The 13345-nt window shown below is 45.3% G+C and overlaps 1 protein-coding gene across 2 annotated transcripts; it reads left to right on the top strand.

Annotated features, from left to right (window-relative positions):
• The first annotated feature begins 207 nt into the window (after positions 1 to 207).
• Positions 208 to 7010, top strand: snupn (snurportin 1). Of its 2 annotated transcripts, none has more exons than XM_034535733.1 (9): positions 208 to 281; positions 1137 to 1301; positions 1763 to 1946; positions 2156 to 2260; positions 4472 to 4568; positions 4979 to 5076; positions 5268 to 5345; positions 5805 to 5885; positions 6020 to 7010. In XM_034535733.1, the coding sequence occupies exons 2-9, from the start codon at positions 1144 to 1146 to the stop codon at positions 6338 to 6340; spliced, it is 1122 nt and encodes a 373-aa protein (XP_034391624.1). In that variant the 5' UTR covers positions 208 to 281; positions 1137 to 1143; the 3' UTR covers positions 6341 to 7010. The 2 variants fall into 2 exon arrangements, with proteins under 2 accessions (XP_034391624.1, XP_034391622.1); XM_034535731.1 differs by lacking the exon at positions 208 to 281 and adding an exon at positions 349 to 369.
• Positions 7011 to 13345: the final 6335 nt, after the last annotated feature.

The following is a 13345-nucleotide window of genomic DNA, read 5'->3' as shown; positions in this document are numbered from 1 at the left end:
ATACAAACTATATAAATCTACTAATAAATTATGACATACTTTTACTATTGGCACTTTAAGCATATTTGGATTTTATTTTTAATACAGGACTTTTACGTGGGTCGTTATACTCTGTAGTATTGTTACTTTTTTACTTAAGTAAAAGATCCGAGAAAGTGCAGAAGTTTGCGCTGTAAAACTCCGGGTTAGTTTTCAGTATTTTAGTCGGCCAACCTAAAGTCGCAGTTGGTGGGAAAGATGACAGCGTGACGTCACAGCAGCAGCCTCCCCGAATGTCCAAGGTACCTACTGAGCTCATGATGTTATCACCAATGCTTATACCTGACCAAATATATATATGACGTTATTTTGTGCCCTACACTTGTGCCGGTAAACATTTAAAACAGTGACGTAATGCTCTAGAGTCCGTGTTCTGAAGGAGTGGCCCGGTTAACGGGGAGCTTTAGCACGGTGCTAGTTAGCTGCTAACACGACTAGCGTTAGCTTAACTGGCTACATGTAGCAGTCCCCGAAAAAACTACCACATATTATATTTAGTTATTTGTGTTTTAATGGAGTTACGTGTGCGGATATTACGCTAAACGGGACACAGCGTCACATTGTGTTTGGAGCACGTGCTAACGTTAATTCAGCTTTTGTAACTTGTGCTAGCTTTGAAAAGTCCTCTTGACTTTACTCTGAAGCCACTGGTCGAGGGTGCAGACATTATACATGTACAATGTATACATAATCTGACCGTTAACGTGTGTATGCTCCTGCTCTAGCTGTGTTACGTTACTGTCGGTGACAATGATGGTGTCCTCATCAATGATATCAATTAGCCTATTTTGTTTAGCTAGGTGATTTGTGAAGCTTTTAGATTGCCACCAACAACTCATGAAAAAATAGACACAGTCCACAGTGCACAACAGACAAGAAACGCATTACAAAGAATAAATAACATTAGAAAATGCCATACGAAACAAGATTGACATGAATTAAATCTAAAAGGCATCCTGAGTCGCTCCCTGGATGAGCTTCTGAGTCCATTAAACACGTTTTAAAAGTGTATCTTCCACACAGTATGAGCAGTTGCAGTAGTCTCTGGAAATTGTGATTTTGATTTTAAAAAATCGTGAATGTATTGATTTCAACAGAGCCCCCATGGATGACCTGACCCAAGCCCTCTCGGCCAGCTTCGCTGTGTCCAAGGAGCCCAACAGCACCGCCGCCGCCCACCCTCGGCTGGCCCAGTACAAGAGCAAGTACAGCGTGCTGGAGCAGAGCGAGCGGCGCCGGCGCTTCCTTGAACTGCAGAAAAGGTAAATAACCTTATGTTTCAGTGTTTGACCCTGGAGGTTTTAAATGTTAGGCCTCCAGTAAGGAAGTGTGTCCTTACTATTTTCTTTGAGTCATAGATTACATAAATCAATGATTCGCCTAGCCTAATTACTTCTACGTTGGACCATGAACACCTTTTTAGCACCACTACTACTAAATAATGCACGACAATGCACTGGAGACCTTTTTTCCTCCATTCACTTCTGCTTTTTACTATTCCAAGCTGCATACTTAGGACTACAGTAACAGTCCTAAAACATGCTAATGCTCCAGAAAGCACTTTAAAGATTGCTTCCTCCCCGCTTGACAACATTTGTCATCTTAAGAAGCACATGATGTGCGTTGCGGCTGCAATTTTTAAATGCACGTTTATTTTAATGTTGTGAGCGAATACCGGGCCTTGTGCACGGGTAAATCACACAGGCGGTTTTTCCATCTCCAGCAAAAGATTAAACTACGTCAACCACGCGCGGCGTCTGGCTGATGGGGACTGGACGGGGGCAGACAGCGATGGAGAGGAGGACATGGAGAAAAAAGAGGAGGGGGAACGGGAGAAAGACGGCCGCACGGAGGACGAGGGCATGGAGATTGAGAGGAGGAAGCTGCCGAAACATTATGCGAACCAGGTCGGTGTTATTTAGAGAAATTATTCACGTGTGAAGGACGGCACGTGGACCCCTTCTGTTTGCATTCTTCATCTGGGCCAGCAGAGGGCACAAGAGTACCTCGAATAACAGCCCAACAAACTGGTTGAACTTCTGTCATTCGTGGACTCTTTGAACACGGGTGTTGATGAAGCTGAAATGCTGCTAACGGAGTTTGTCTTCCTCCTCAGCTCATGCTGTCAGAGTGGCTGGTGGACGTGCCGTCAGAACTGGACACTGATTGGGTGATGGTGGTCTGTCCTGTGGGGAAAAGATCTCTCATCGTTGCCTCCAAGGTAAGAACTGCCTTTCTGCTGTTTTGCTGGGTCCCTGGATTATTTCTCCAATTCAGCGAAGAAGAATATTATTATCTTAAGGCACCACATTTAGAACTACCAATGAAATGCAACTGAGATTTTTGCGAGCTGCTTGTTATTGGCTGTTGAACTAGTTTCCATCTTCCTGTATCTTCCAGCTCTGATTAAAAGTCTACAACATGAATGTAGCAACTCCATAGCGTAATCATTTCCAGCTACGTTACAACATAATTATGCATGGAACAATTATTTGACATGCTACACATCATCCGGTATAGTAAGTTCAGCATTATCTCTGTAAAATGTCTCAGAGGTCACAGGATATCTTCTAGTTATACATTTTTGAGAGTACACTTCCATTTAAAATAAAAAATTACAATATGCACTGAATTTATTACATATTCAACGTTTTATATTGTCATTTTTGTAGCGTCGAGATGGGGCAATATATATATATATATACGATCTTATATATTTCCATAATCGAGATCATTCTGAATATCCTCGCATGAGTGACGTGACAAAGCGGTGTCTCTCGCAATCATGATGATGCGAGTGAAAAGATAATAATAATACAAAATGCAGATGCTATATAGTTGTTTTAACCTCTTAAAATCATAAGTTTGCCATATGATGCAAAAAGAGGTGTTGAGAAAATATAAAACAAGAAGTACCAGAAGCACATTGTGTCTCACACACACACACACACACACATTTTTGCAATGACCACATTGCGTTGCACTGTTCATTTTGAAATTCGTGCTCACGTAAACGTGAAAGGTGTCGTCGGATCTCAAAACGGGAACAAAAAGATGGATCCTCAGAAAAGCTGCGGTGAAACTATTCGTTATCGGAGCGGAATGATGATTATACAACTTTCTAAAACCTCTGAGGCAAATTTGTGATATTGGGCCATGCAAAATAAATTGAATTGAAATTAAAATATTTGTGCTGTAATTTCTTGGCACGCGCTGCCTGTTTTGCAGCGGTCCTCGTATCTCCCTGTCGAGCCCACAGCAATGGGATAATTTTTGATTTGATCATTTAGTCAATGAAATGTCAATAAACAAAATGCAATTCACTGTTTCTCAGAGACCGCAGACATTTCTCCAATAAGCTTGTTTTGTCTGACAGTATAAAACGTAAGCTATTAAATTTAAGATTCATATATGACGAAGAAAAGCAGCTTTTGGAAGCAGCACACTTATTTGTAAGCTGACTGCTGCCATGTAAATTAATACCTGTGAATATGGAGATGTCTTTTAGCCAAAATGCATGGCGACAATTATTAAGTTGAAGGTGCACAGTTTCCTTGTCGATAAGGATTTTGAACCCACAATGGAATAATATTGTTTGCCGTTTTGTGGTTGTTGCGCAATCATTAACTTAGTGGCCGTTGTTAAAGACGCAATTAATCCAATTCGCTGATTGCAATCTGAAGGCCTTTTATCTCGCAGCCAGCAGTCGCGGCTGTGACGCCGATAGTCTCGAAGAAGTCTCACTCTGAATGTGTTTTTAATTCTTTGCCGAGTGTGTAGGAGAACGCTTTTGCTTTGACTTCCTTTTGAAACAATCGAGTTGGAGCCAGGCGGACTCTGAGAAACCTGTCTGCTATCCCCCCCCCTTCAAGCTGTTTTCAAAAATCATCATGACATAAATAATATGATAATAATATGAACTTTTTTTTTTTTTCCCACCTTACCTTTTACCACACATAAACATGCGTTTAAACTCGTGCTTCATTTACCTCCCTGTTGTTTTCTTTTTGTGGTTATACGACTAACGAAAAGGCTTGAAAATGCTGACGGGCGTTCGATTCCTGGTGGCTCTGGACGTGCCCGTCTAGTCCTACCGGCCCGAGACTTCAGGGCTCCTCTCTCGGCCCACTAGCGTCACGCCACTCGGTCTTGACCTCCATCGGTTGACAAATCTTTGGCGCGCACGGCGCTAACTGAATGAGACTCTAGTATTTAACAATAATCTCTTACGGTTTCCCAGCGTGACGCTTCTTTTCTTTTTTTTTCTTCTTCTTCAAAGTTCCTGCGCTGCTCTGTGGGAAGTTAACGCTATTAAGATATCCCACATGCATGACGGTATCTTTCTAATACAGCTAGGCATTAATCCAGAAGTAATGGCCCTCATCGAACATGTTGGGTTTTCTCCCCCCCCCCCCCCCCCCCCCCCCTGAAGGGCTCCACCGCGGCGTACACTAAAAGCGGCTACTGTGTGAACCGCTTCCCCTCCCTGCTGCCCGGTGGGAACCGACACAACTCGGCCATGGGAAAAGGTAGGTGGGCACAGAGCGTCACGTAGAGGCCTCAGATGTTCCACAGGTACCAAATATGACAGAGTTTCGGGTAAATGTGTATAAAATGATAATGAAATATGGAGACTTTAGGAGATTTTAGTGAAGATGTTGTTTTTTTTTTACACTTTTAAAGCTACTTAAGGGGAAAACTGAATGTTAGTGGGCTCAATTAGGAGCATAGATCTGACTGAAACACCTAGTGAAGAGCTTATATTGTTAGTCATTCAGTGTTAAAATCTTTCGAGAAAATCTTGTTCCAAAATATCATTCAGAGCCTAAAAGTGGACAACGAAATATATGAGGTTAATAAAGGGATTATAAATACTGTGATTCCATATTTGTGTATTCTGTATATCCGTAAATGGCTCTTTTGCACGTTGCCCATGCAGACTACACGATCCTGGACTGCATTTACAGCGAGGTGGACCGAACGTACTACATCCTGGATGTCATGTGCTGGAGAGGCCACCCGGTCTACGACTGCCCGGTAAGACCGGCGTCCATTCCAGGAATCCAGGAGCGCTTGTCTAATTGCTTATGTAGCAAAGTCTGGGCCACAGATGTGCTTTTTCTTTCTTTCTTTCGTTCTTTTTTGGCCACGTTTCCCCATCTCATTGGCTCGGTATGCGAAAATGAGCTTTTTTTTGCTTGTTCACAGTATTTGTTTATCATCAACAGACCGAGTTCCGGTTCTTCTGGCTCCAGTCCAAAGTCCAGGAGACGGACGGCCTATCGGAAATCGCCAAGCGCAACCCCGTGAGTAACGGGAACCGAGCCGCTTCGCTTTACGCCCCGTTTCGCCCTTTAGATACTGGAACTCTTGATTCAATCTTGTTTGTTTTTGTGCTTTTTATTGCCTTGCTTGCATATATATAGTCCTGAACTTGAACCTCGAGACAAAAAATAAAATAAAAAGGCAAAACGTCCGTTACCGTCTTTGCTACTAATTGTGCACTAAGTGGATTATTATTGCACACAAATCTAGACGATTCTGAGGCTTTGAGGAAGCCCGAGTTGAACTTTGAGTTCCACGTCTTTTTAATCTGTGTGTTTTGCGTGGTGCAGCCGAGCAGGAGCTTAATCGGGGGCGTAGTCTCTTTTTTTTTTTTTAAGAGTGAACTCACTGTTGCAAAGCAATTTCTCCCATTTTGACAAGAAGACAAACTGTGTTTGGACCTCACGACGTGGTGCTCTGGTTTTTGTTTGGTCCGACAGTTCCGGTTTGTGAGCCTCCAAAGCATCGACTGCACAGCAGAGCCCATCCAGAAAGCCCTAGCTGCCGAGTACAGCTTCAGCGTAAGAAAAGCCCTCTTCTTCTTTCTTTCTTTCATTGTGACACCTGAGTGCTCGGGCTCCAGTAAATTCTCTTTTTATGGAACGCATACAGACAAACTCTTTGATTGGTTTCATTCTGCGTTTCCGGGCCACAGGTGGACGGTCTGCTCTTCTACCACCGGCAGACCCACTACACCCCGGGCAGCACCCCTCTGGTGGGCTGGCTCCGCCCCTACATGGTGACCGACATCCTGGGCATAGAGGTCCCCGCGGGACCCCTCACCGCCAAGCCCGAGTACGCCAGCCAACAGCTGCAGCAGATCCTGGAACACAAAAAGACGTCGAGTGAAGTCCGCCCGGCCAACAGTAGCGGAGGCTACGAGTTGGAGTACCTGTCCACGCCATACCAGGACGGCGGGGACCCTGTGAACTTCCTAAATCAAAAGCCCATAAGGGAAGCCACCATGGAGGTCTGAGCGCGGGAGGCCTAACGAGATGCAAATTGCTAACTCGGCGTTCGAGTGGTCGGCGGCCCACATATGGCTCTTTAGAATGTGCTGAATGGGTGTTTTTTTTGTTTTTTTGGCAGATCCGACCAATTGCAAAGCATGGCTAATTCTAATCCGGCACTGCTCAGGACGCCCTCAGAGTGCAGATTAGCAGATCTATATGCCTCATATGTGCTTTTTAAACTCTGCCATTTACATCCTGTACCTGTCGCAGAACTCCGTAACAGATCGGTGTCTTTTTGGGAGTATTTAGCCACTAAAAGGACTTATTCGGGGTCTGTTCCGCAGCTGCCGGTCGTAACGCCGTCGCATACAATCGCCGCATAAGACGAGAGGTTTCTTAAGTGAGAAGCGCCGCGGTAAACGTTGTGGTGAAGTGTTATGTTGCCCGCTTAAAAACGAATAATTGTCAGTCAGCAGGTTACATTTATCACGGTTGCGTAGCCACCAAAAAAATATACAAACAGGAGAGTGTCCCTCTGTGTTTTGGGAGGCGTTGCTGACTGGGCACACCTCCATTGTCAATGAAGACTGGCAGCAGTGACGTAGACTTTGAAGCAATTTGTAAATTTAACATTAAATTGTAAAAGTTGTTTTTTTAAGATGTTTCTAAATAAATGTTTTTTTTATTGAAGTACACCGTTTTCTTTGTTTTTAAAGGTCTGAATCGGATTATTACTCTAGTCGAGAGACATTTAATATTGGATTTCTTTTTTCATTACACTTCAAAAACTGTTGAAATTGCAAAAATATTTCTTTTTTAATTGGATAGTTTTTGGATGCAGGTATTACACATGTTTCCATCTTCAGGGAATGAATATGTAAATGGTGGTTCTGAAATGAAGCAAAGCTATAAAAAAAAAATTAATTCAAAAAAATGAGGTCAGGAAAAACTTAACTTAACGTCTCTTCCCCTCCGTGCTGAGCTCACCGGGCCGTTTGCGTAACCGAAGGGCTGGGCGGACATCGTCGACAGCAGGGAGAGGAGAGGGTGTGTGGCGGGCCCGGAGAACTCCCCGACGTGTGCCAACACATTGAAGATCGTCGCCTCGGGTTACCAGATCCGGGGCTGTGGTTTGAGTAGTTTACAGTATCCAGAGCGAGAGAGAGCCAACTGGATTTTCTTCTTCCTCTTTTGTGGCGCATTTAAAAAAGAAAATGGAGACTGTTTTGTACCTGTAACGTCTATTCTCATGAGGCTGATTAGTAATGTGGTTTTAAAGGTAGTCATGGACACTTTAAAAAGGAGCTGTGGCATCCTTCAACATGTACGTGGTACTATCATCACATCATCTGTACTTAATGCTGAGTAGCAAATGATGGCACAGAACAGCCTCGACTCTAAACTTATAAAGCCCTTAAACATACATAATTTGCAGATATATATATCTTTCTACAAACATCAACTCGAATGTCCAGAAAACCTCGCAGTAAAAAACGATTGTAGAAAATCATTATTGACTACCTGCGGCTTCACTCGACATGTGAGCGTGCTTCACTCGACATGCGAAAGCGCTTCACTCGACATGTGAGCGCGCTTCGCTTCACTCGACATGCGAACGCGCTTCACTCGACATGCGAACGCGCTTCACTCGACATGCGAACGCGCTTCACTCGACATGCGAACGCGCTTCACTTGACATGTGAGCGTGCTTCACTCGACATGCGAACGCGCTTCACTTGACATGTGAGCGTGCTTCACTCGACATGCGAAAGCGCTTCACTTGACATGTGAGCGTGCTTCGCTTCACTCGACATGCGAACGCGCTTCACTCGACATGCAAAAGCGCTTCACTTGACATGTGAGCGTGCTTCGCTCGACATGCGAGCGCGCTTCACTCGACATGCGAAAGCGCTTCACTTGACATGTGGGCGTGCTTCGCTCGACATGCGAACGCGCTTCACTCGACATGCGAGCGCGCTTCACTTGACTCGAGCGTGCTTCACTTGACATGCGAACGCGCTTCACTCGACATGCGAGCGCGCTTCACTTGACGTGAGCGTGCTTCACTCGACATGCGAGCGTGCTTCACTCGACATGCGAACGCGCTTCACTTGACATGTGAGCTCGCTTCGCTCGACATGCGAACGCGCTTCGCTCGACATGCGAAAGCGCTTCACTCGACATGCGAGCGTGCTTCACTCGACATGCGAGCGTGCTTCACTCGACATGCGAACGCGCTTCACTCGACATGCGAGCGCGCTTCACTCGACATGCGAAAGCGCTTCACTTGACATGTGAGCGTGCTTCGCTTCACTCGACATGCGAACGCGCTTCGCTCGAAATGCGAGCGCGCTTCACTCGACATGCGAACGCGCTTCACTTGACATGTGAGCGTGCTTCACTCGACATGCGAAAGCGCTTCACTTGACATGCGAACGCGCTTCACTTGACGCGAGCGTGCTTCACTTGACATGCGAACGCGCTTCACTCGACATGCGAGCGCGCTTCACTTGACGTGAGCGTGCTTCACTCGACATGCGAGCGCGCTTCACTCGACATGCGAACGCGCTTCGCTCGACATGCGAGCGTGCTTCACTCGACATGCGAACGCGCTTCACTTGACATGTGAGCTCGCTTCGCTCAACATGCGAACGCGCTTCGCTCGACATGCGAACGCGCTTCACTCGACATGCGAGCGCGCTTCACTCGACATGCGAGCGCGCTTCACTCGACATGCGAACACGCTTCACTCGACATGCGAGCGCGCTTCACTCGACATGCGAACGCGCTTCACTCGACATGCGAGCGCGCTTCACTCGACATGCGAACGCGCTTCACTCGACATGCGAAAGCGCTTCACTTGACATGTGAGCGTGCTTCGCTTCACTCGACATGCGAACGCGCTTCGCTCGACATGCGAGCGCGCTTCGCTCGACATGCGAGCGCGCTTCACTCGACATGCGAACGCGCTTCACTTGACATGTGAGCTCGCTTCGCTCGACATGCGAACGCGCTTCGCTCGACATGCGAGCGTGCTTCACTCGACATGCGAACGCGCTTCACTTGACATGTGAGCTCACTTCGCTCGACATGCGAAAGCGCTTCACTCGACATGCGAACACGCTTCACTCGACATGCGAGCGCGCTTCACTCGACATGCGAACGCGCTTCACTCGACATGCGAACGCGCTTCACTCGACATGCGAGCGCGCTTCACTCGACATGCGAACGCGCTTCACTCGACATGCGAAAGCGCTTCGCTCGACATGCGAACGCGCTTCGCTCGACATGCGAGCGCGCTTCGCTCGACATGCGAACGCGCTTCGCTCGACATGCGAGCGCGCTTCGCTCGACATGCGAGCGCGCTTCGCTCGACATGCGAGCGCGCTTCGCTCGACATGCGAGCGCGCTTCGCTCGACATGCGAGCGCGCTTCGCTCGACATGCGAACGCGCTTCGCTCGACATGCGAGCGCGCTTCGCTCGACATGCGAGCGCGCTTCGCTCGACATGCGAGCGCGCTTCGCTCGACATGCGAGCGCGCTTCGCTCGACATGCGAGCGCGCTTCGCTCGACATGCGAGCGCGCTTCGCTCGACATGCGAGCGCGCTTCGCTCGACATGCGAGCGCGCTTCACTCGACACTGGCTAAAATACAAGTTCTGTCCTGTATTTGTTTTGTTTTTTTAATCTACGGTGGGAAAAAAAAACAATCTTTGTTTTCTCCTTTTCTTGCTCTTTCTTTCGCTGTTACTCTCTACACGGAACATGAGCAGGTGACAATACCACATCCATGCGGGGGCTTGTTATGACTTATTCTGGGAAACGTATGAGATCTCTGAAGAAGAGAGGGAGGTGCACGACGCCGCTCAAGGGGAAACTCTTTCTTCAACCGCTGTTGCAATATCTGATCGCCCAACTCCTGGAAAGCATTAAACATCACTGATCTCACATAATATATAACGGTAGTCGCTGGCAGGTTGTTGGTGAGATTTCAGTTCTACCTAACAGTAGAGACTCAATACAGGATGTATTTGTTATAAAGGGTTCAAAGTATTTTGAGTCCCTACAGACTTTTTAGTATCAGAACAAGATTTTTGACTACGTGTTTTTTTTTCTTCCTTTCACATTCAGTCACCAAGAAGCCGAGAGGGCTGTCAAAGAGCAGAAGTTGCGGTTACTGCAATAATCCAGCTATTAGTCAGCAGTGACGATCACTTTCCAGGAACTGAGCACCTGTCGGTTTGCAGTTACTACTTATCAGAGCGCGTTCAGTCTCACACACACACACACACACGATGTTAGTTACTGGAGGCCTCTCTGATCTCTATGAAAAACCCGCCTGCACAAGCCTGCTGAGGAGGTATATATTTCTGTTTCTCCTGCGACTCTCCAGACGTGTGTCGTGTGGTAACTTGGCCGACCAGCACCTCTTAAAGTTCACAACTTTTAACAATATATTTATTTTTAATAATTGTATTAGTTGGTGAGCTTTCGAGGTGCTTTTAATGGGGTTGTTGTTGGCGCCCATACAGAGCTAGCTAGCTGGTTTCCCCTGTTTCCAGTTTTTTGTGCTAAGCTAAGCTAACTGGCTAGCTTCAGAGTTGTATTTGATCTTTTTGGCAAGCTAGCAAATAAGCGTGCTTCCCAAAAATGTCGACCTGTGACCTTTTGACAGTTGGGTTATATTTTTTGGGGGTAAATATGATCTTCCTAAATGCTACCACAAAATCATTTTGAGAAAAACTAAAAACATATTTAAACATATTTTACTCTTAAAAGAATCAAACTTCACAATGTGTAATGTCGGTCCCACAATGTGTGTAACTGTAGGATGTAAACTCCTCTTTATTAAGAAGCATTAAAACTCATATTCTCAAACACAATACTGAGGACTTGACCTTCTTGCACTCCACAGTAGCCATGGCCCCGAGTCCACAACGTTCACCCAGTACATTTGTGATTATTCTTAATTTTTTTTAACAACTCAATGTGATTTTCATGCAGCCTTGGCACAAATATGAGTCATTTTAGACTTATCATATGGGGCCTGAAGATGGCTCACGTTGAACCAGAGGCCTTTCACACACTTGCTGTAAACAGATGTTTTCGGGGACGATGGAAAAGCTTTCACCAACCGGTACAGTGAGTTACATCAGGCCTTCATCTCGCATGTGTGTGTGTGTGTGTGTGTGTGTGTGTGTCGTAACGTGGGCAGTGCTCAGCCAATCACATGTTCCCAAATGACATGATGTCAGCTAGTTTGCTACAGGAAGTCTATTGTTGTCCACTCCCTCGCCAGACTTTCTCACGCCTTAATATTTACAGTTCGCCTATTGTGGGATCTATTTTTTTTATTTTTTTTTGCTAGAAAGAAAACACAAGCGGCATGTGAACATACCGACAACTTCTGACCTCTTCTCACAAAAACACTTCAAAGGGCTTTTCCTTATTTAACTGTAAACAAGGTGACGCAAAGGTTAACACATGCATCAAGGAATCTCACACACACACACACACACACACACTCCCTGTTTTGCATCGGATTACTTTTACGACGGCATTAAAAAAAAAAAACCACATCAAGGTATGAATTAAAGGGCTGTTGATAGGAAATGCAATCTCCGGACGTATTACAGCGACTTTATCATACGGTCGGGTATTTTCTGTTTTCCTACGGTGTCATGCAATTCCTGTAAAGTATGATGCAGCCTGGGAGATGCACGAGTCGAGTTTCACTAATTAAATTGCTATTCTTGCAACCAACTATTGCGGAAGGGCCTGCTCCTATTATTAGTTATTTCCTCTCGCTTTATTTCATGCATTAGTAATGCGTAGTGATAGTTTGGAGAGTGCTTTTGTGATGTACACTTATAGCTAATGTGCAGGGTAAAACAAATAACCTGTATATTTTAAGTACAGACTACCAATGGCTGAAAAGCAGTGTCAACGAAGCCTTCCTGGCATGTTTTAAGACATGAAATGCATTTCTTTCCACTCTTTAAAGCATAATAAGCAAATATTTTTTTGTTTCCAAACATTGAACTGCTTAAAAAAAAAAAAAAAGTCCAGTCTGGCTGGATAACCTACAGTTTCTGCATCCCACTTTTGCGTAAGTTGCGTATTTGGCCGCAGTCGTCTCCCAAACTTGCGGTGACGTCATCGTTGGTGCCGGCCGTCCGGCCCCTGCGTCCAGGACAGAGGAAACAGGATGCTCACTGCACACACCACCTTCACGCCCTGAACGCAACCCTATTAAAACGTCAAGAGCGGCTTCTTCCCACAGGCCTTCGCCCCGATGGAGCACTTACATCAGTCGTACACCGGGAATAAACCCTCTCACACCAAAATAGCCACAGTCGCCTTTATTATAGATGACACTTTCACTGTGTTTAATTCTGTTTATCTTCATTACGTACACTATCAATCACAATATAAAGCCTGCCCTATAGAGTGTATAGACATCTGTACCTGCATACTCTACATAACAACCATGTCCGTGTATCAATTTAGTATTTATTTATCTGCAGACTTTTTGCCTTTTTCTTTTTTTTCATTTGAAGCTGGTTATTTTAGCATATATAATTAAAATATAAGCTCCCATTTATGCCAGCACCTCTAAAGCTCACTAGTTAACAGTTTGCATGTGTAATGTGTAGGAGGGGGGGGGGGATTAGTTATTTTAAAATAACTAACGTTACGCACCGTGCTCTATGTTCTTATTGTTTTTATTGTAATGTTAGTCATTTTTATTGTATAGCTTTTAGGATGTTTTACATATGGTATGTAAAGTGTATTTGAGTACCTTGAAAAGCGCTATATACATTAAATGCATTATTATGATTACGTTACGTTGACGCAACGTAGGTTACGTAGCGTCAACTTAAACGGACAAACGTCGGAGTTTTGTCAACTTTTGCACAACAGGTCAAGACAAAGTGCACGCAAAAAAAACGTTAAAGCGCGTCAACGTGACGTCTCTCTCTCTCTCTCTCTCTCTCTCTCTCTCTCTCTCTCTCTCTCTCTTTCTT

Source organism: Cyclopterus lumpus, chromosome 6 (assembly GCF_009769545.1).
Source record: "Cyclopterus lumpus isolate fCycLum1 chromosome 6, fCycLum1.pri, whole genome shotgun sequence".
NCBI lineage: Eukaryota > Metazoa > Chordata > Actinopteri > Perciformes > Cyclopteridae > Cyclopterus > Cyclopterus lumpus.
Note: the sequence above shows the minus strand (reverse complement) of the source record. Positions and strands in the feature narration are given on the sequence as shown.

Bases quoted from the DNA above. Each gene is read 5' to 3' on its own strand.
- snupn (XM_034535733.1), top strand. From the start codon at position 1,144: ATGGATGACCTGACCCAAGCCCTCTCGGCCAGCTTCGCTGTGTCCAAG. The intron at 5,346-5,804 runs GTGAGTAACGGG...TTGGTCCGACAG, and splicing joins AAATCGCCAAGCGCAACCCC to TTCCGGTTTGTGAGCCTCCA. The intron at 5,886-6,019 runs GTAAGAAAAGCC...TCCGGGCCACAG, and splicing joins CTGCCGAGTACAGCTTCAGC to GTGGACGGTCTGCTCTTCTA.